Raw genomic sequence first — 23,229 nt, 5'->3', positions numbered from 1 at the left:
GCCTCCAGGTAAAACCAGTCGTCTACAATTCTTTACAGTACACAGATTTTATTCAAAATGGTTTTGATATACAGAAGCATACAACATTAAACTGATATCCCTGTGCTTGCAAGATATAATGGTGAATTGTCTGCCAAATTCAGAACAAAACAATAATGTTTAGATGAAAAATGTTTTTATTTCATTTCTAGTTATTTGCAAAATGTTTGACATAAAAATCTGTTTCAATATATATGCACAATTTATAACCTGAACACCATCACAATTTTATTTCATCCATAGAAACAGTTTCAAAATTCATAAAAATATTATAAATGAAAAATGTTTACAAACAAAAGATTTTATTTATTCAAAATGCACGTTACTGGTATCAAAAACGAGGAATAACAAAAAGATTTTTTTTCTCCCTTTCCTCAACATTTGTTTTTTTATATATGGCAAAATTCCAGCTTAGAGGAAGAACACATGCGCCTTCTTTTGTAGAATTTTACAAGACATAGTCAATCATACTCATTAAAAACTTCCTCACAAGGATGAATTTAATAAATCCAACAACTGGCCTATTAACTACTGATGTATGGCAACATTTTCAATTCCAACATATAGAGTATACAATACACAATTCAACTGAACTCACCGTCACAGTTCAAATTTATTTACCATCAAATTTTTGTTTCCAAAAACACCTTTTTTCTCAAATGCTCTATTTTTAACAACTTTCTCGCAAGCACTTCCATTGCCATAGTGTACTAAATATATAGTAACAAATTCTAAAAGAACATTGTTTAAGTATCAACCTTGCAGACAAATAAAATAATTTTGTTCTTGTCTTAATCTGTTTATCACACTTTGCAAGTCTATGGGTCAAAATTGGAAATTTCAGTTATCTTGAAAATTGTTGATTCAGCATTTTTTAAATAGCTTTATACAGAGGGGCACTTTGGAGAATAATCCTGAAAACTTACACCTGTAGAGAGTATAAATCTTATACAGCACAATCAAATTACTGGGAAACAAGTTATTCATATTAGTAACCTTTAATAGGGTCTCTTTACAAAAAAATATTTGTCTAAATTTTATGAGATATATTATAATACATGTCAAACAAATAACACAAACATAATTTGTAATTTGATCAATCACTCTTGATCGCATCTGTATTTCATCTTAATTTATCAACAATCCATGTCAAAATATGACTTGTCAATTGAGTAGTTTCAACAGACATAATTCTGAAAATAAATAAAGATACTACAGAAGTTCCGATGTAATTAAGTTTTGTCAGCAATGTCTTTATTAGAACTCTTCAGATTAGGAAAACAACGTCATCAGCTAACATCAATTGATTTGCGTCCATCATTTTTTCAATAGCTCCATAAACCTCGTCCTCGGTGAAATCTGCACCCATGTGACCTTTAACCTTGTCTATCTCCACAGACTGTGCATGCTCGGATTTAAACAAGTCAAACAGTTTAGCTCTAAAAGTCTTCAATCTGAAAAATTTCATTACATGAAATTAATTATGTTTTCCTGAAAGCAATGTGTAAAGAATGAACTGGTACAACAATGATTTAAAGCCAGCTTTAGTACTGAAATTCATACAAAAATATGATTTCCAAACTTATTTAACTACAATTAACTTCAAATAGAGTAATCTGGACAAAAGGCTCTATACCACTGGCTCATCATTTTCACCATTTTTCCTTGATAACAAGTAATAATGTATTTCTACGAAAGTAATAGACAACTAATCCCACATGATAATCAGTGTTAAGAGACAAATGACCATTAGACTCCATGTCCAGGATAAATGGTAACACAGTATCCCCAGAGGATTTGTTTACACAGAATTTATTTTAGTTACATTGTGTAGGAAGCTATAAGCTTATAGACACACTTTCAAATCTGTTACTAGAACCAACCAATACTGAGCAATAAGTGAAAAGTTTCTTGCTCAAGTGAACAACTTGCCTTGGACTGGGTTTGAACCCATGCAGCCATAAGATTACTAGTCTGACATGTTTATCACTCAACCATGCCACCAACAACCACAATGCACTTCATATCGAACTAAGTGGGCAGACATTGATGATCAAGTATTCATTACCCTTAACAATATCAGTTACATCAACAACTACAAATTATGAAATACAGTCATACTTCTTTTCATCCACATGTTTACTTCCAGATTTTCCGGTGTCCATTGTCTCACTTTCTTGGCTTTGGCCGCGTGGCTTCCTTCTAGGTCTTTCTGGCTGGCCTGAAAACAGAAAACACTTTCATCATAAGTATCTAAACAAAGAAAGCATAATCTAAAGGCTGTAACTTGCCTGCAACCAAATGTACTATCAAGTTTCCCCTATGCAATACAGAGAATTATATGCTCTTACATACTGGGGAGAACACTCTTCAAACTGTTGCTTCTACTTTTAACTCCCATTTATGTGAATATTGTAATTTACAAGCACAATGGTCATCAAATGCTCCAACTTGGAAGGACCCATTGTCTCCTCTGTATTCTTCTCCTGTTCCCTCCTTGCCAGTTGTAAAATGCCGGTAACCACAGCACCACAACAGTGCCAAAATGCTATTAAGTTCAAATCTTGGTCAATATTGTGGTACCATGGTTATCACAAAATCATTACCATCGTGATCTGAACTCCTGTTACAGAAGCACCTGCAATGATGATCCTCAGCAAATTGTAGTCTTCAAACCTCTGGAACAGATTTGTTTCGCTCACTGTCCTTGGTACATATGAAAGTTTGTCTTCATTTTTTAGCACTTTTCAGGCAGCAACAACCATTCTGCAGTGTATTTACTTTCCATTCTGATTTCCAAATATTAAATGGTCTAGCCAACAACTTCCAACTGGATATTCCAAGATGAAAATCTGCCAAAACATTCGGAGTTTCTTTGAAGTGAATTGCTTAATTTAACAAGAGGGCCCTGAGGTCGCTCACCTGTATATACGCCCCCCCAACCACCACCCCCCCCCCCAACGTTGCAGGGTCAATTTAACCAAGGGCTTTTACTTGCACAAACTTGGTAGACACCCATAAGAAGATGTTTCATGCTAAACATCTAAGCTCTAGCTCATTGGGCTTTTTAAAAGAAATTTTTTTTAAAGTTTTTACTATACACATATAGTTAAAAACAATGACACCCCAGGGGCCGGGCCAGTTTTGACCCCAGGGCTTTTATTTGAACAAACTTTGTAGACACCCATAAGAAGATGTTTCATGCTTAATATCTAAACTCTAGCTATTTGGGTTTTTTCAAAGAAGATTTTAAGTTTTTTCTATACACATATAAAGAAAATCAATGACGGGGCGGGGCCAATTTTGACCCAAGGTCTTTTATTTGAACAAACTTTGTAGACACTCACTAAAAGATGTTTCATGCTTAATATCTTAACTCTAGCTATTTGGGTTTTTTCAAAGAAGATTTTTTAAGTTTTTGCTATACACATATAAGGAAAATCAATGACCCCGGGGGCGGTGCCAATTTTGACCCCAGGGCTTTTATTTGAACAAACTTGGTAGACACCTATTAGAACATGTTTGATGCTAAATATCTTAGCCATAGCTCTTTGAGTTCTTTAAAAGAAGATTTTTTAAGTTTTTACTATATGCATATAGGGAAAATCAATGGCCCCCGGGGCGGGGCCAATTTTGACCCAAGGGCTTTTATTTGAACAAACTTGGTTGACACTTATTAGAACATGTTTCATGCTAAATATCTTAGCTCTAACTCTTTTGGTTCTTTAAAAGAAGATTTTTTAAGTTTTTACTATATGCATATAGGGAAAATCAATGACCCCCCGGGGCGGGGCAATTTTGACCCTAGGGCTTTTATTTGAACAAACTTGGTAGACACCCATTAGAACATGTTTGTTGCTCAATATCTTAGCCATAGCTCTTTGAGTTCTTTAAAAGAAGATTTTTTAAGTTTTTACTATATGCATATAGGGAAAATCAATGACCCCCCGGGGCGGGGCCAATTTTGACCCCAGGGCTTTTATTTGAACAAACTTGGTAGACACCCATTAGAACATGTTTCATGCTAAATATCTTAGCTCTAGCTCTTTGAGTTCTTTAAAAGAAGATTTTTTAAGTTTTTTCTATATGCATATAGGGAAAATCAATGACCCCCCGGGGCGGGGCCAATTTTGACCCCAGGGCTTTTATTTGAACAAACTTGGTAGACACCCATTAGAACATGTTTCATGCTAAATATCTAAGCTCTAGCTCTTTGGGTTCTTTAAAAGAAGATTTTTAAAGTTTTTACTATATGCATATAGGGAAAATCAATGACCCCCCGGGGCGGGGCCAATTTTGACCCCAGGGCTTTTATTTGAACAAACTTGGTAGACACTCACTAGAAGATGTTTCATGCCAAATATCTAAGCTCTAGCTCTGATGGTTTTTTAAAAGATATTTAAAGTTTTTTCTTTTGGTTGCCATGGCAACCAGAGTTCTGCATGGAATTAAATTCTTTGAACAATTTTAAAGGTGACCACCAAAGGAACATTCCTGTGAAGTTTGGATGAAATTGGCTTAGTGGTTTATGAGGAGATGTCATTTAAAGTAAAAGTTTACGGATGGACGATGGACGGACGCCGGACGAAAAGCGATCACAAAAGCTCACCCTGTCACTTTGTGACAGGTGAGCTAAAAACAGTAATGTAAAAAATCTGTATTTCTTAATTTTCTAACAAAGAACTAACAACTTATACAATTATGAAGTCCATCACAACTTACTTTCATCTGCAGATGCCTCGTCTTCTTCAAAATCATAGGGATCATATCCTTCTTCCCCTTCCTTCCTTATAGGACGCTTCTCACCTGCTGCTTTCCTAAAATTAACACAGGCATTTCAATTACTGGAAATATGCTTCTGTTAAAACCCTTCATATATGCAAACCCCATACTAATAATTGAAATAATACGGTTGTTTGAACAGTGTCATGCAAAAGTGTAAAGACAATACGAAACACACCAATGTTTTTAAATTTAATTATGCATTTAAATTGCGTAATGAATTTATATCTTAAATCTGATCATTACCTTAAGCTAAGTATATTTCAGAAAAAACATTATTTTTTTTGCCAGTGTCTGTATTTATTTTTTTTTCTCATGATTTCATATTTTGGATTCAAGTCATTACTTTACAGGTCATAAAATAGCTTGTGGAGGGAGACCTCAAGTGCTCCCTTGTTCTTCCTTTCTTGCATCAAAAGTAGAACACAAACCTTCTGTCATCTACTTGCTAGATAGCTAGCTTCCTCATAGGGATGTCTCTTAAAAGCAACAGTGAAAGGCAACCAATAAGAATCTGCAACTTTCCCACATTAAGCTTACAAAAAACAAGATATGTTTGTAAAACATGTATGCCCCCTATCAGCAGCCAATTAGTCATGTGATAAGGTTATTATGACTTCTGACCCAGTGATCAAACAATTAATAAGGGTTATCAAGTATCTACTGGTCATAACCTTAACCTTTGACCCCTTGACCCAAAACTCAATAGGGGTCATCTGCTGGTCACGACCAATCATCATACAAAGTTTGAAGTTCCTAGGCCTAAGCGTTTTTAGTTAATTGATCGGAAACCGTTTTAACATACAAGGTCAATGTGACCTTGACCTTTGAACCCTTGACCCCAAAATCAATAGGTCATCTGCTGGTCATGACCAATCACCATACCATGTTTGAAGTTCCTAGGCCAAAGGGTTCTTAAGTTAAAGATTTGAAAGCATTTTTACCTACAAGGTCAAAGTGACCTTGCCCTTTGACCCCTTAACCGCAATATCAATAGGGGTTATTTACTGGTCATGACCAATAATCATACCAAGTTTGAAGTTCCTAGGCCTAAGGGTTCTTTAGTTATTGATCGGAAACTGTTTTTACCTACAAGGTCAATGTGACCTTGACCTTTGACCCCTTGACCCCAAAATCAATAGGGGTCATCTACTGATCATGACCAATCACCATATCAAGTTTGAAGTCCCTAGGCCTAAGGGTTCTTTCGTTATTGATCGGAAACCGTTTTTACCTACAAAGTCAATTTGACCTTGACCTTTGACCCCTAAACCCCAAAATCAATAGGGGTCATCTGCTGGTCATGACCAATCACCATACCAAGTTTGAAGTTCCTAGGCCTGAGGGTTCTTTCGTTATTGATCGGAAATCGTTTTTACCTACAAGGTCAATGTGACCTTGACCTTTGACCCCTTAACCCCAAAATAAATAGGGGTCATCTACTGGTCATGACCAATCACCATACCAAGTTTGAAGTTCCTAGGCCTAAGGGTTCTTTTGTTATTGATCAGAAACCGTTTTTACCCAAGAGGTCAATGTGACCTTGACCTTTGACCCCTTGACCCTAAAATCAATAGGGGTCATCTACTGATCATGACCAATCACCATACCAAGTTTGAAGTTCCTAGGCCTTAAAGTTCTTTAGTTATTGATCGGAAACCGTTATTGCTTACAAGGTCAATGTGACCTTGACCTTTGACCCCTTGACCCCAAAATCAATAGGGGTCATCTACTGATCATGACCAATCACCATACCAAGTTTTAAGTTCCTATGCCTTAAAGTTCTTTAGTTATTGATCGGAAACCGTTTTTGCTTACAAGGTCAATGTGACCTTGACCTTTGACCCCTTGACCCCAAAATCAATAGGGATCATCTACTGATCATGACCAATCACCATATCAAGTTTGAAGTTCCTAGGCCTTAAGGTTCTTTAGTTATTGATCGGAAACCGTTTTTGCTTACAAGGTCAATGTGACCTTGACCTTTGACCCCTTGACCCCAAAATCAATAGGGGTCATCTACTGGTCATGACCAATCACCATACCAAGTTTGAAGTTCCTAGGCCTTAAGGTTCTTTAGTTATTGATCGGAAACCGTTTTTGCTTACAAGGTCAATGTGACCTTGACCTTTGACCCCTTGACCCCAAAATCAATAGGGGTCATCTACTGGTCATGACCAATCACCATACCAAGTTTGAAGTTCCTAGGCCTAAGGGTTCTTTAGTTATCACTCGGAAACCATTTGGTCTACGGACCGACGGACCGACAAGTGCAAAGCAATATACCCCCTTTTCTTCGAAATGGGGGCATAATTACAATAATAATGCATGCAATATTACATACTGTTTTTTCTTTGCAGGTTTATCAGTTTGACTGTCAGTCTCCATTTCATCTTGACTACTCTCTCCCTCATCTTCACCATCACTACGATGACGTTTACGCTGTTTCTTCTCCACCTATAATATACACACAATACTTGACAAACTTGAAACTTAATGTTGATTGGTTAATATGCATTATCAAATGATTTTAATCAACTTAATAAAGCAATGTCCTAAATGGAACACCAAGAAAATTGTTATAACAGTTAATTGGCTTTCTTTGCCATATTTGTTTTGGGTTGAGTTTCATCTCTTAGCCCAAAATAAGCCAGCACATCCCAGCACTGTTAATCTCTTGCTAAATATTCTGAAATTTCCCTAAAAATGATCAACTGGTTTTGTCTGGATTAAATGACAGGTAAGTCCAAGTCCAATAAGAGAATTAGCACACCAAATCTGACAGTCATAATGCGGCCTATCCAGCTTCACTAGTGGACCAAAAACCTCAGTCTCTCCATGTATTATTTTTCTAGCAAGATGATTTCCTCAAATAGGATGCAAGGTGAAGATTTGATTGATACATCTTAAAACTTAGGTTCATACCATTCATTTATCTTAAGCCAGGACATTCAATAATTTATATAGAGATTATAGTTACCTTAAAAACATGCAATATATAGATTATAGTTACCTTTTTAAAGTAAGCAAATTCAATCAACTCCACTGCAGCCTCGGCATCAACGAGATCTACTGTTTTAGAGAGACGACATTTGGCATGTGCTGTTGACAGACGGATCATTGTTTCTAATGTTCTTGCTGTAACTGGGGCAGTCTACAATTTACAATTTGGAAACACATTAAAATTTAATCCAACAATTAACTTATATACCAAATAAAGAACAAGTTCAAGTCAATTTTATTTCTATATATCTTTATCGATTTAACTTTTCAGTTTTACACAGCTTAATTTGGTTATAACCTTCCCCTGCTATGTATCATTAACAGGTATAAAAGTTCATTTTTTTCTCCCTTTTCTTTTTTTCACCTTCAAATTTCAATTTCAAAAATAGTAAAATTTAATATCCATCTATAAAGCCAGGATTTAAAAGCAGCTGGTAAGCATCTTACAATGACATAAGCAAATTGTTATAGCCAATTCCTCTAAAAGGTGTTTTCTTTGATTGGTGTTTTATGAAATCTTTGCCAATTCAACAATTTGAAAGTGGTAATTTTGCCTGTAACTTTTATTGTTGAAATATGGTGCACAAGTAAAGAATTACCACAACTCGGCAGAATTAAGACTTACCCTAGCTATATTATCCTGTGACATGCTGTCATGACTACGTAACTTGGTGTATTCCTCGGCTAGCAACTCAGCAGCAGGTTGAGTTAAGCCAGGCTTCAATGCTTTAGCTACATGTATATACTTCCTCATAAATCCCATACTGACTATCTTCTGTCTGTAAAACAATGTGTTCAGTGTAGATAATGGAGAGTACAACAAATGCGGTTTTTATTTGTTTCATGTAGTTAATGAACTGGTTAAGTGTCAGTTTTTAATAGTATTTCACAAGAATTAGAAGTTGCCAAACTATCGTTTTGGATTATGTACCAGCACTAACCTGTTTTTCCATGCAACTGATTCTCAAGAATCACTTCAAAAGGCAGTGAGGGACAAATGGTTTTTAAGATGTTTTTTTGTCAACAAAATAGACCAAAAGAGCCACATTTTGCAAACAGGTCTTGAACTTACCAGTCTGCACCCTTAAACCTAACGATCTGTCACTTTGGTAACTGGACAGACCATATTGTAACGATACACATGACAAAATCAAAATTTAAAATCTGCTACATTACTTCAACTCACTCACCCCTCCATCTGAAGCTGGACAGACTGCATGCAGCATGCTGATTTAGCTCTATACTAGTGGTAAAGACTAATCAAATTCAGGAACAAGGATAGTCACATACATATACACTTTCATATTGTTTTTTTTTTAGTTGTAAAATGAAATCTAATTAACAACTACATACTGTTTAGATTTTGCTGGCCCATGCAAGAGTTTGTCATGTTTCTCATAAATAGGTGTCTCGGTGTCGTCTTTCTCCTCCAAGTCAGGATCTGTTGTAGCAAGCATGTCAACTCCAGTACCCAATGGTAAAGCTAGAAATGTAACAGGAAATACATAGTGCTGGTAGTTTTATATGCTACGAAAATTTATTAAATCAGAATTTTTGGGAAATCATGTTCGATATTTGGCTTTGGCAACCTGGACTTTATAATATAAATCTGACAAAATTTCTTTTTTTAAAACGGAACATAAATTCTGGCTGGATATTTGCTCAGCCAATCAAACAGAAGAAACCAGAACCACTCGATAGTTATCTGCAGTTATGATTAGCTGGCATGTTACACTGTCAGGCACTTTTCAGATACCTTTTCACCATGCACATTACAATACTTACAATACTACGCACTCGGAATGTTGACAATGGTTTGATAGCTTATGTCTGTGTGGGTTATTTATAAGTTTCCATTAGTAACCGATACTAAACAGCAGTATCAAGTAAACACAAATTAGTACTAACAAAGTATTAACTGAAAATTGGTCGTAGTTGAATTATTCATTAATCAAGGATTCCAAGATTACTTAATAAAGATATAACATACCGTCACCATCTTGTTCTGTAGCATTTCTGTATCTGTGCATTCTCAACACATGGTCTGAGATATTTCTGTCCAACTCTGGATCCATCTGTTTAACAGAAACATTTTATAACTCAGTCAGCCATTTTCCAATTGTAAAAATCACATATTCAACAACCTTAATTTCTTGCCACAAATCATAATTTTAGAACTAGCTTATGCCATAGTTAACAATGGTATGAATACATTTCTCCTGTTGATTTTTTTTAGAAACATATCCTATACCATTTTGTTTTGGTGTTTCAGCAGACTTTTTTGTATTTGAGAACATGGTATGCACACATAAATTAGCACAAGCTATGAAAGCATTGTCCTTGTTTGTAAATATTAATAGTTCTCATATTTCACTGTTGCTAACAATCACTGTATAATTTATTGCAAGTCTATAGAAGTTGTATTCTCAATGTGCATTAGCAAGATTCACTGCAATCGCAAGCATCTATTACTTACCATGTCTTTTTCTGGTTTTTATGCTAATTTTTTGGCTATATCTCATGGTCAGTTTACCTTACTGACTTTCCTGGATAATCATTAATTTACATTTTTTCACAAATGTCTTTACCAGTTGCACATGATTTCTGAACCAAACGGGAGAGACAAATGACATATTGCAAGTTTATTTAATTCATCTTGTATCATTATTTACTGCGAGTACACATTTTATTCTTACCTTGTCAAGTACTATAAATATCAGATCAAAACGTGACAGTAGAGAATCCTGCAAACCAATGTTCTCCATAGGTGTCTTAAACTGGTCATACTGAAAAACAACAAACACAAATAACATAAACTTAAAAGGTCACAAGGAGCAGAAAAAATTTGAAAATATGAAAACTACTTTTAAAATTGTTCATACAACATCCTTCAATAGATGTTGGTTCTGATCTTAAAACACAGATTATTGTAAACTGTATAAGTATTTATGATTACTTCAAGCAAATTAAAGTCGTAGCAGATGCTACTGACAATGAAATATTAAGTTCATTATGATGTCAGGCAGACTCAGTAATTTACTCTCCTCTTTCTTGAAACAGATCTGCCCAAAAGGATTCTTTTTGTCATGAAATTAGAAAAATTGGGATGTACTGCCAAAGTTTGTAATTTCTGTACTTGTTGGCATTTTGGATCCAATTTCTGGAAAAATAATTAGGCATTGTTTGCCCTTGTAAATTGGTTCATTGCCTGTTTTAACACCAGCTCAAGAGGGCTAAAGTGAAATAAGATCAAACTTTTTTTCCCCCAGTCCCAAAGCATAACCAAATCAAATCTTAAAATTCTGTTAACAAATAGGTCACTAACAAAAGTTACTCTTACTGCTATTTTTACTCTTATCTTTTGCAAAAACAGTTAAGCGATGGACAAATTGTCTCTCAAGATATCAAAATAAGTTGGCTAAATCATTATTAATCCAGACCAAAAAATCAAAATATTAAGTGATGTTTTTTATTGTAGTCTAGGGAGGCCTGTAATACTCACCCTTCCATACACAGGATTAGCTGCAGCTAACACACTACATCTAGCATTCAACTTAGCATGAATGCCAGCCTTTGCAATGGTAACTCTGCCCTGTTCCATCACCTCATGTATAGCAGTACGATCCAGATCAGACATTTTGTCAAATTCATCGATACATACAACACCTCGATCAGCCAACACCATAGCACCAGCTTCAAGTCTTCTTTCACCTGCAAACAAGATGCATAAACTTCATACAGTAATGTACTTTTCAGACCCGCATTTTAAACAATTTCTTTTTTGAATCAAGAGCAGCGGTGACCTGATAGGTAAGGACTTCAGCTGAACCAACATATATAGGGTTCTGGTCACGATCGTGTTTTCTTGTATGACAAGAACTCTTTCTTATGTAAAACCTGTCCGAGCATTTGTTTGAACAACTCTGTTTTCAACCAATCAATCTGAAGCATTAACTCCTTCCGCCTCCCCATACATTTTTACATGTATCACAATAATGCACCTAAAATAGTCAAAGACTTTACAACTATAAAACAACAAGCCATTTAGGAGTGGTTGGCAATATCTATTAGCCTAGTAAAGCTTTTACAAGCCCAAAAATGTTAAATCTAAATGAGATAATTAATATTCTGAATAATGATGGAGTTGTTTTGTAATTCATATTCATAATTCCACGAATCAAGGATGCACAAGTTGTTCTGTTTGATATTCAGTCTTTTCATGGTGACTGACTGCTGACTTTTTCACAGGCAAATTGCAAGATTGTACTGATCTGACCAAAATTCTAATAGACCTAGGTCAAACAAGCTTGTGCTTTATTCACCGATAGCCAGATTGAGAATAATTCAACATGTATTACCTGTTTCTTGATCTGTAGTTACAGCTGCTGTCAAACCAACACCTGAAGACCCTCTACCTGTTGTGGTTATTGCTCTTGGAGCTGTGTGCAAAACATACCTAAACACAAATGTAGTTTTTTTTTACTATAAATATCACAACAGAATTAATGCAATGATGCAAAATTTGCAAAAAAAAACTTATGTGATTCTAATGAAAATGGTGCAAATTAAAATTGAACCTTACAGCATTTCAGAATCCATAACCAAGATGTGTAGTGTTTCTACAAAATGAGTCCTTTCCAGGTCAAGTATCAAATCTTTCTTCAAATGGACATACAACAATGAACAAACTTTCTTTCACATACATACCTCAGCATCTGTGATTTCGCCACTGACGGATCTCCAATCAACAGTACATTGATATCTCCTCTCAATCTTGATCCATTAGCTAGCACTTTCTCTGTTCCCCCAAGTAGCATGCACAACACAGCTTTCTTAATGTATTCATGTCCATGAATTGATGGGGCTAATGATTTACCAAGTACATCAAACACATCAACATTCTTCTGTCTACTGAACTTCTTTATTTTCGCCACATCTTCCGCAGAGAATGTTGGTGACACTTCTTTACTCATGAGCTGTATGTTGTTTGAGAGTAGAATTGTTCTGAAATAATCAAAGTATACATTATTTAACATGCCTATAACAGGAATTTTGTTGGGTTACATGGTGATTTGTAAAACTATATCACTCCAAACTAAACGTATAAATCCACACACAAACACCCAGGTGCACAACTACACATGCTGACCAATATTCCTGTAAAGTTTCATAAGTCTAGGTCAAATACTTTTTGAGGTTCGTGCGACAAAACATGAGAACAGACAGGACAAGCTAAGTTTAAATACCCCACCACCATATTGGGGGGCACAAATATGGATTTGAAATACAAGTGTTTTCAGTTTAATCAGTTTTTGAAAGATAAGAATTTTTTTAAGTATTGCGGACAAAAAAATTACCTGAATGTTCCAGAGGTGTAACCATTTTTCTTTCCAGGTAGACACCTAAATGTTCCAATGCACTGTATTCTATCTCCAGGCTGGAAAGTTAAATCTTCTAATTTTAATATAATCACAACAATATCTGTAAAGTTGATTTGGTTTAGTCATGTTTGCACTGTATGGCAACATTTCTTGAGCTGTTTGGCCCTTGGTTCCATTATTATAAACAGGGAATCAAGTGAAAGTGCGTTTTTTTCTGTCACATTAGAACGATGTTCGGGGGGCCCCAACAGTATTTTGATGGGGCAGATACACTTTTTCCACCCTGGGTTTTTCTATTTTTTCACTTAAAATTGGGAGAGGCCCTTTGTTCTGGATTTGAGAAATTTTGAAAATTGCTACTTTTACAAGTAAAAAAGTTTTTTAAGATTTTTTGGGAAAAATGCATGATTTTATTTTAAGAAAATTTCAATTGGTATCGGAGTTTGTTATATCAGCTGGAAAATCATTGTTTGGTCAGTTAAACAGTATTCAGAGGGTACCAGGTTGAGTCTGGCTGCATATTTTTCTCACCCTGTGACAATAACAAGCAAATGAAAATCCCTTATATTTCCATTTTTTTTTAACTGATTAAATGTTCAAAAGCTTATAGACCCTTTCATTTAAGACCGTATTCAAGTTGTCGCCCTTGGATGACGTCATTGGGGGATACGGTGGACAATGCCGATACGATTAAGTACAATAATATAGGGATATAAAGATCCTTAATCCTTTTTCTTTTAAGATTTGCAGATTGAAATTGGCAAAATTTTGTGTAATTTGATAAATAACAAGCAAATTCGTTGAATTTATATCCCCCGCCGAGTACTGGTTATTATTAACACAACAACTGAAGACATAAGGCTTTATTTATATATTAATCATGGCATAAACTGTAAATTTTTTTGAACTTGAAGCCTTGTACCTTCAAACAAGAAGAGTTTTTAAGTTTTCACTATATACATATAAGGAAAATCTATGACCCCCTGGAGTGGGGCCAATTTTGACCCCAGGGCTAAAATTTGAACAATTTTGGCAGAGGACCTATATGTTATATCATATACCAAATATCAAAGCTCTAGGCCTTGTACTGTCAGACAAGATTTTTTAATTTTGCATTTTTGAAACTCCTTTTCTGGCCCCGTGTGACTGATGATTGTGATTGAAAATTACAAAATTTTACTAAGTCAAGGGCAATAACTCTAAAAATACTAAAAATATCCAGACGAAAATACCCAGGTGCACAACTACACATACAGATCAACATTCCTGTAAAGTTTCATGACTCTAGGTCAAATTCTTTTTGAGTTACATGCGGCACAAGTTGAAAATTACAAAATTTTACTAAGTCAAGGGCAATAACTCTAAAAATACTAAAAATATCCAGACGAAAATACCCAGGTGCACAACTTCACATGCTGATCAACATTCCCATAAAGTTTCGTTGAATTCCAGCCATTAGTTGCAGAGAACTACTCCGGAAACGAAATTCGGACAAAATTTTACTGAGTCAAGGGCAATAACTCTAAAAATACTAAAAATATCCTGACGAAAATACCCAGGTGCACAACTACACATACTGATCAACATTCCTGTAAAGTTTCATGACTCTAGGTCAAATACTTTTTGAGTTACATGCGACACAAGTTGAAAATTACAAAATTTTACTAAGTGCAGGGCAATAACTCTAAAAATACTAAAAATATCCAGACAAAAATACCCAGGTGCACAACTACACATACTGATCAACATTCCTGTAAAGTTTCATGACTCTAGGTCAAATACTTTTTGAGTTACATGCGACACAAGTTGAAAATTACAAAATTTTACTAAGTCAAGGGCAATAACTCTAAAAATACTAAAAATATCCAGACGAAAATACCCAGGTGCACAACTTCACATGCTGATCAACATTCTCATAAAGTTTCGTTGAATTCCAGCCATTAGTTGCAGAGAACTACTCCGGAAACGAAATTCGGACAAAATTTTACTGAGTCAAGGGCAATAACTCTAAAAATACTAAAAATATCCAGACGAAAATACCCAGGTGCACAACTTCACATGCTGATCAACATTCCCATAAATTTTCGTTGAATTCCAGCCATTGGTTGCAGAGAACTACTCCGGAAACGAAATTCGGACGGACGGATGGACGGACAACGCCAAAACTATATCCCCCTCCCGATTCCATCGGCGGGGGATAAAAAGATGGTGAAATGAATTAATTTGTTTACTATATAATATGGTTAACGATTTGTTTTAATAGTAGACCATATTCCTGGGTAACTGATCATGATTATCATTTTCGTTAGATTCTCAATAATGAAAATTTTACCAGGCAAATAAATCGCCCTAACTTGCTAATACCAGAGATATAGATAATGTATCTATGTCTCTGCTAATATACAATACCCAAAAGATATTTTGAGTTTCAAAAATGTAAGGATTCTGTAGTTTCGAAAAACGGCTGCGTAATAATTAATTGAAAGATACTGGTTTATTAAAAATCATTTTGATTTAAGCATTACTAAGACAAAGAAAAGAAAACAATATAAATCTATGTAATTTCCAAAAAAAATGTAAAGGCATAAAAGTATAAATTGTTTTGAATGTACATGACTGTATACTATTTGTGTCGGCAAAAAATGCACTCTTAAAAAATCGTACATCACACCAATATATTTAAGCTGATAAAGCACAGATATATAAACATATATTTGTATCATAGTTTGGGGACCTTTCTGTTGAAAAAGTGTCAGAGTGAAATCGTATACATATACATGCACAGTGCGGTAACTGGAGTGCAGGTATCAGTTACCCGCACTCCAGATAATGCCCGTTGATTGGTTCATTTTTGCTGGGGTTTACTTATTGTGGCGGCAGAGAAAGGGAAAGGGGCAGAAATATCATATTCAAATGCCCGTTCATTGGTTCATTTTTTCTGGGGTTTCGTATTATGACAACAGGGAACGTGCGGTCATGTTTGACTATGATACAAAAGAGAAAGAGCACCGAAACACTCGGCAATCTGATTTATACTCGGGGGCATAGCCCCCTCGTACAAATCAGATAGCCTCGTGTTTCGGTGCTCTTTCTGTTACTTAACTCCATGGGTAAAGCAATATTTTCAACTTGATACTTTTTAATTCATACTCTGCTTAACAATTATTTAAAAAATCACACAAAAAAAATCAAACAACAAAAACAAGTTGTGAAACACGTTCACAGAAATTCGTTATTAACTGAATTATAATTTTACGTATTTTTGACTGTGCCAGTTGGAAGGACTCTGGATCGAGTATCAAATCAGTAAGGCATGACCAATTAAGTCCCTAGGATGATCCATAACAAAATTCGGACCATAAATATTTTGACAACTAACAAAAGTGACGTAATCTGATGTAAACTCTAAAAATGCACCCTGGTGATTTATGATATCACAGCCAAGTGCCGCTTGTATATACATGTATACTGGTCAGGGACCATCAACCGGACACTTTCTGATCATTTTTCTATACAAATTTCATAATTTTAAAGCTAGAGGTACGAAAATTTGACACAGTACAGCTAGGTTCCTCTCCTAACTAACAAACTAGTTTGTTTAGTTCTGATTATGTTGACACTTATATCCGAGGCCCGTCAAGGAGGGTATCAAAATTATATAAATTGTACATACTACAGTACCATGTGTCCGGACAGATATGTAATAACGTTGATTTAATTCAGATAAAAGCTTTGGTGTTCTTTTTTTTTATTTTTAACATGACACACAATATTTCAGCAGCAAATGCTGAAGTTCTGGATATTTTATTGTTTACTCTGCTAATAATTATTGCTGTTATATGAGGTCAGGCATTGCTTTCTTGACCCCCATATTTCAACATCAACATTCTTGAAATAGACATTAAAATATTACCATTTACGGAGGTTGAAATAAATTTATTTACTTAATTTTAGAAGAAACATGCATTTATTGTTGATAAAAAAGTGACTGACAACCACTGAACAAAGAAAATTCTAAATAAAGTATTTTCGGGGTCGTCCGGGTTTGGTGGTTGTCCGGTTTTGGTGGTCCCCAACCAGTACTGTTAATTAATATGTTACGGCCCAGTGGCGCTTATATATACACATCTATTTATCTATGAAATCATTAAAATACTGGGAAAAGGTCTTTAAAGAATAGATTTTTAATATCAAAATTATCTTATCGTCTTTTGCAAATCTAAAATTATAAAAGTCAATGCCATATGGTTTTCGTTCTTTCCGGAATATTTATAAAATTATATCCTTCACTAGTTTTTTGAAATATTTTTTATTCGGCATAATGAAAAAGAATCAGTAAGTATTGACATAATGCATTCTGTTATTGTTCTATTAAAGTTTGAAAAACAAAATTTTACTAAAATACATTGGCAATATTATTTCAGGTTTGACAAATACGCCGGAATTTTCTAAATGACAAAGTAACACAGAAAACTAGAAAATGGCCATTCAAATTTATAATAGGCAATTTCAGTGTGTATGGGTGTTTATTAAATATTAAAATTTGATTCAGTTACTAGCTTTTTTTTTTTTAGAAAATCTAGATCTAATAAATATATTTCACTTTGAAATTTCGCTGTTTCACTCCGTAGCGACACGGATTTATAAATCCGTGGTAGCGAGAATTAATCTCAATCTTTGCTTTTGTATTTTTTTCTATTGTCTTGATATTGAATTTATGTATGCATGCGTAAATTTTTAAATGTTATAATCATAATTGAACAATCAGTAATTACGCATTTAACTTTTCAATAAGCTAACTTTCTATGCGGCATGCATAGTTTTATCCCCCATTTACGTCACATCCGGTAAGGGAAGTAACTCTTCACTGACTGTTATCGCTTAAATGAAAGGGTCTATACCATTACTATTATCAAAGTTGATATGTAATATGTTTAGTTTTTGTCGCAAGGAACAAATGATCATTTCAAGACATCATTGATCTAATTTCTTGTAAGAAGCTTGAATCAAAGTCATTTTGGAGACTTACCTTGCACATGTCAACCAGGTCATTATCAGCAATAATATCAACACTTCGAGGCAACTGACCTGCAGGGGCCTTCTCTGGCATTTCCTGTATACTGAATGATTGATGATCTTTGTAGACTGATAAACCATACTCTGTCTCTAATAAATTACCATCTTCATCCTGCATGAAAATTATTGTGAAATTAGCGTTAAATATCTTAAAATTTCTCTTGTACAATGCACAATTTTTCATAAATTTTGGTTATTAAAGTCATGCCAAGACATTTGAGGTCATATACTTATTGTCCAGAATTGCAAAAATTACTTGTTGCACGAAGACAAAATGACATAAGGGCCATGATGGCCCTGAGGTCGCTCACCTGTATATAGCCCCCCCCCCCCCAACGTTACAGGGCAAATTTAACCCAAGGGCTTTTATTTGCACAAACTTGGTAGACACCCATAAGAAGATGTTTCATGCTAAACATCTAAGCTCTAGCTCATTGGGCTCTTTAAAAGAAGATTTTTTTAAAGTTAAACTATACACATATAGTTAAAAACAATGACACCCCTGGGGCCGGGCCAGTTTTGACCACAGGGCTTTTATTTGAACAAACTTTGTAGACACTTACTAGAAGATGTTTCATGCTTAATATCTAAACTCTAGCTATTTGGGTTTTTCAAAGAAGATTTTAAGTTTTTGCTATACACATATAAAGAAAATCAATGCCCCCAGGGGCGGGGCCAATTTTGACCCCAGGTCTTTTATTTGAACAAACTTTGTAGACACTCACTAAAAGATGTTTCATGCTTAATATCTTAACTCTAGCTATTTGGGTTTTTTCAAAGAAGATTTTTTAAGTTTTTGCTATACACATATAAGGAAAATCAATGACTCCGGGGCGGGGCCAATTTTGACCCCAGGGCTTTTATTTGAACAAACTTGGTAGACACCTATTAGAACATGTTTGATGCCAATTATCTTAGCCATAGCTCTTTGAGTTCTTAAAAAGAAGGTTTTTTAAGTTTTTACTAATTATGCATATAGGGAAAATCAATGACCCCTGGGGCGGGGCCAATTTTGACCCCAGGGCTTTTATTTGAACAAACTTGGTAGACACTTATTAGAACATGTTTCATGCTAAATATCTTAGCTCTAACTCTTTTGGTTCTTTAAAAGAAGATTTTTTAAGTTTTTACTATATGCATATATAGGGAAAATCAATGACCCCCCCGGGGCGGGGCCAATTTTGACCACAGGGCTTTTATTTGAACAAACTTTGTAGACACCCATAAGAACATGTTTCATGCTAAATATCTTAGCTCTAGCTCTTTGGGTTCTTTAAAAGAAGATTTTTTAAGTTTTTACTATATGCATATAGGGAAAATCAATGACCCCCTGGGGCGGGGCCAATTTTGACCCCAGGGCTTTTATTTGAACAAACTTGGTAGACACCCATTAGAAGATGTTTCATGCTAAATATCTTAGCTCTAGCTCTTTGGGTTCTTTAAAAGAAGATTTTTTAAGTTTTTACTATATGCATATAGGGAAAATCAATGACCCTTTGGGGCGGGGCCAATTTTGACCCCAGGGCTTTTATTTGAACAAACTTGGTAGACATCCATTAGAACATGTTTCATGCCAAATATCTAAGCTCTAGCTCTTTGGGTTTTTTAAAAGAAGATATTTAATGTTTTTACTATATGCATATAGGGAAAATCAATGACCCCCTTGGGCGGGGCTAATTTTGACCCCAGGGCTTTTATTTGCATGCCAAATATCTAAGCTATAGCTCTTATGGTTTTTTAAAAGAAGATATTTAAAGTTTTTTCTTTCGGTTGCCATGGCAACCAGAGTTCTGCATGGAATTAAATTCTTTGAACAATTTTTAAAGGTGACCACCAAAGGAACATTCCTGTGAAGTTTGGATGAAATTGGCTTAGTGGTTTATGAGGAGATGTCATTTAAAGTAAAAGTTTACGGACGAACGGACGCCGGACGAAAAGCGACCACAAAAGCTCACCCTGTCACTTTGTGACAGGTGAGCTAAAAAGTTAAAGAAATTCTTCATGAATAAATCTATTAAAGCTGCACGCCTCCAGATGAGCCAAAATATTTTAAGAAATTCAATCTATAGACAAATGTATTATTATCTGAAGAAAAATAAAAAAGATTCAATATCTAATTAATTATTTACATGTTATGTGCGATTAATGACTGATTTTGCAGTATCAATCACTATAATTTTACTGCGTTACTAACGCAGTAAGAAGTATTTTTGTATATTTTGGCCTCTTTTTAGCAATTAACATGGATTGTAAGTGCCGTTTGCAATGTGTAAATTACTTTATTTGTTCACTTCACAATATTTTACTTTGAAATACATTTTCAAAATTTTCATGAGAATTAGCATGAATCTGGAGGCATGCTGCTTTAAATTTTGTAAAGTTAATGGCCAAGACCAAATTGCAATGTTGTTTTTAACCTGTATATAGCCCCCTCCCCCCACCCCTGCAGGGCCAATTTTTACCCAAGGGCTTTTATTTGTTTACTTGAACAGACTTGGTAGACACCCATAAGAAGAAGTTTCATGCTAAACATCTAAGTTCTAGCTCATTGGGTTTTTTAAAAGAAGATTTTTAAAGTTTTTACTATACACATATAGTTAAAAACAATGACACCCCTGGGGCAGGGCCAGTTTTGACCCCCGGGCTTTTATTTGAACAAACTTTGTAGATATTTACTTAAAGATGTTTCATGCTTAATATCTAAACTCTAGCTATTTGGGTTTTTTCAAAGAAGATTTTTAAGTTTTTGCTATACACATATAAGGAAAATCAATGACCCCCCCCCCTCCCCGGGCGGGGCCAGTTTTGACCCCAGGGCTTTTATTTGAACATACTTGGTAGACACCCATTAGAAGATGTTTCATGCTAAATATCTTAGCTCTAGCTCTTTGAGTTCATTAAAAGAAGATTTTTTAAGTTTTTGGGGCGGGGCCAATTTTGACTCCAGGGCTTTTATTTGAACAAACTTGGTAGACATTCACTAGAAGACGTTTCATGCCAAATATCTAAGCTCTAGCTCTTATGGTTCTTTAAAAGAAGATTTTTTAAGTTTTTACTATATGCATATAGGGAAAATCAATGACCCCCGGGGCGGGGCCAATTTTGACCCCAGGGCTTTAATTTGAACAAACTTGGTAGACACTCACTAGAAGATGTTTCAGGCTTAATATCTTAGCTCTAGCTCTTTGGGTTCTTTAAAAGAAGATTTTTTAAGTTTTTACTATATGCATATAGGGAAAATCAATGACCCCCTGGGGCGGGGCCAATTTTAACCCCAGGGCTTTTATTTGAACAAACTTGGTAGACATTCACTAGAAGATGTTTCATGCCAAATATCTAAGCTCTAGCTCTTACGGTTCTTTAAAAGAAGATTTTTTTAAAGTTTTTACTATATGCATATAGGGAAAATCAATGACCCCCGGGGCGGGGTCAATTTTGACCCCAGGGCTTTTATTTGAACAAACTTGGTAGACACTCACTAGAAGATGTTTCATGCCAAATATCTTAGCTCTAGCTCTTTGGGTTCTTTAAAAGAAGATTTTTTAAGTTTTTACTATATGCATATAGGGAAAATCAATGACCCCCTGGGGCGGGGCCAATTTTGACCCCAAGGCTTTTATTTGAACAAACTTGGTAGACACTCACTAGAAGATGTTTCATGCCAAATATCTAAGCTCTAGCTCTTTGGGTTGTTTAAAAGAAGATATTTAAAGATTTTTCTTTCGGTTGCCATGGCAACCAGAGTTCTGCATGGAATTAAATTCTTTGAACAATTTTTAAAGGTGATCACCAAAGGAACATTCCTGTGAAGTTTGGATGAAATTGGCTCAGTGGTTTATGAGGAGATGTCATTTAAAGCAAAAGTTTACTGATGGAAGAACGACGGACGGACGAAAAGCGATCACAAAAGCTCACCCTGTCACTTTGTGACAGGTGAGCTAAAAAAACAAAAAACATTTTATATGTCACATTGATCAAAATTTTCAATTGCTGACCAAGTATTTTTACTTAATACTCAACTAAAAACAGAACATATCAAATGCTTCCTCCATCTGTTTAAATAGTGTTGTAAAACTTAAAGATTATTTCTTTTTTTGTTGTTCAGTTATTTCTTTTTTTGTTGTTCAGTTTTAAGTCATACTTTTACGGTCATATAGCAACTTTCCAGCTATCAAATATATTCTTATACATGTTTGTATAATTATACTACATGTATCTAATCTTCAAAACTTTAAGTCCTCAAATCTAGTTAACTGCATTTTACTGAGAAAATTTTTAAAAACCAGCAATAAGAAGTCTGGTCAGACTGTGCAGAAATGAATGCTGGACTGGGGCCCATAAGTTGACAATGACAAGACAATAACATAACATAATTTCAATGTAAAATCATAACCATACTTTTGTTGGGTATGCGGAACTGGAGGGGAATGCTTCTAGAGATGTCATATCTGTGTATGTTCTCTCCATCGTCTTCTTTGTATTGGGACAGTAATGTACACTTCGTACAACCTTCGGTCGAATCAAAGAACCTAAAAAAAATAAAATCAGTTTTTTCATGAGATTGTCATATTCCCATGAATTGCCTGCTGGAATAATGATGTTACATGCAAACTTTTCTCTGAATACTAAATACACAAGCATCGTAACCTGTACATAGGGTTGGTACAAGGAGCTGCATGTAAACTTAAATAACTGTCTCAAATATATTTAAAACTTAATAAATAATACTCTTCGTTTTAAGTGATATTACAAAAAATAACCAATTCAAATCCTAAGAAAATCTTTAATGACAACCCTTGAACAGCGACCTACTGAAATTTACACTTTCAAGACATATAAGCTAGTCAAGTGTTTTACAATGTTTGGCCTATATTCTGTAATAATACAAGATCACCCGCCCGTTTAACTCACAACGAGTGAAAAATGTCCATCGGTTAAAATGTTGTGA

The 23,229-nt window shown here is 35.0% G+C and overlaps 1 protein-coding gene across 1 annotated transcript in view; it reads right to left on the bottom strand.

Annotated features, from left to right (window-relative positions):
• Positions 1 to 158: 158 nt before the first annotated feature.
• The window catches only part of LOC132717513 (zygotic DNA replication licensing factor mcm3-like), a 30,766-nt gene continuing 7,695 nt past the window's right edge, over positions 159 to 23,229 (bottom strand). The window contains exons 5-19 of the mRNA XM_060700999.1: positions 22,680 to 22,810; positions 18,235 to 18,393; positions 13,182 to 13,261; positions 12,532 to 12,828; positions 12,183 to 12,280; positions 11,327 to 11,535; positions 10,521 to 10,610; positions 9,815 to 9,899; positions 9,178 to 9,307; positions 8,450 to 8,603; positions 7,835 to 7,975; positions 7,166 to 7,278; positions 4,762 to 4,856; positions 2,161 to 2,260; positions 159 to 1,493 (exon numbers count right to left, since the gene is read on the bottom strand). Coding sequence (XP_060556982.1) covers positions 1,307 to 1,493; positions 2,161 to 2,260; positions 4,762 to 4,856; positions 7,166 to 7,278; positions 7,835 to 7,975; positions 8,450 to 8,603; positions 9,178 to 9,307; positions 9,815 to 9,899; positions 10,521 to 10,610; positions 11,327 to 11,535; positions 12,183 to 12,280; positions 12,532 to 12,828; positions 13,182 to 13,261; positions 18,235 to 18,393; positions 22,680 to 22,810 — 2,069 coding nt within the window. The 3' untranslated portion in view covers positions 159 to 1,306. The remainder of the gene's footprint in view (positions 1,494 to 2,160; positions 2,261 to 4,761; positions 4,857 to 7,165; positions 7,279 to 7,834; positions 7,976 to 8,449; positions 8,604 to 9,177; positions 9,308 to 9,814; positions 9,900 to 10,520; positions 10,611 to 11,326; positions 11,536 to 12,182; positions 12,281 to 12,531; positions 12,829 to 13,181; positions 13,262 to 18,234; positions 18,394 to 22,679; positions 22,811 to 23,229) is intronic.

The sequence above is a fragment of the Ruditapes philippinarum genome, unplaced genomic scaffold (assembly GCF_026571515.1).
Source record: "Ruditapes philippinarum isolate M1 unplaced genomic scaffold, ASM2657151v2 ctg844_1_1_1_1, whole genome shotgun sequence".
Classification (NCBI taxonomy): Eukaryota; Metazoa; Mollusca; class Bivalvia; order Venerida; family Veneridae; genus Ruditapes; species Ruditapes philippinarum.
This window is presented reverse-complemented; position numbering and strand designations above follow the sequence as displayed.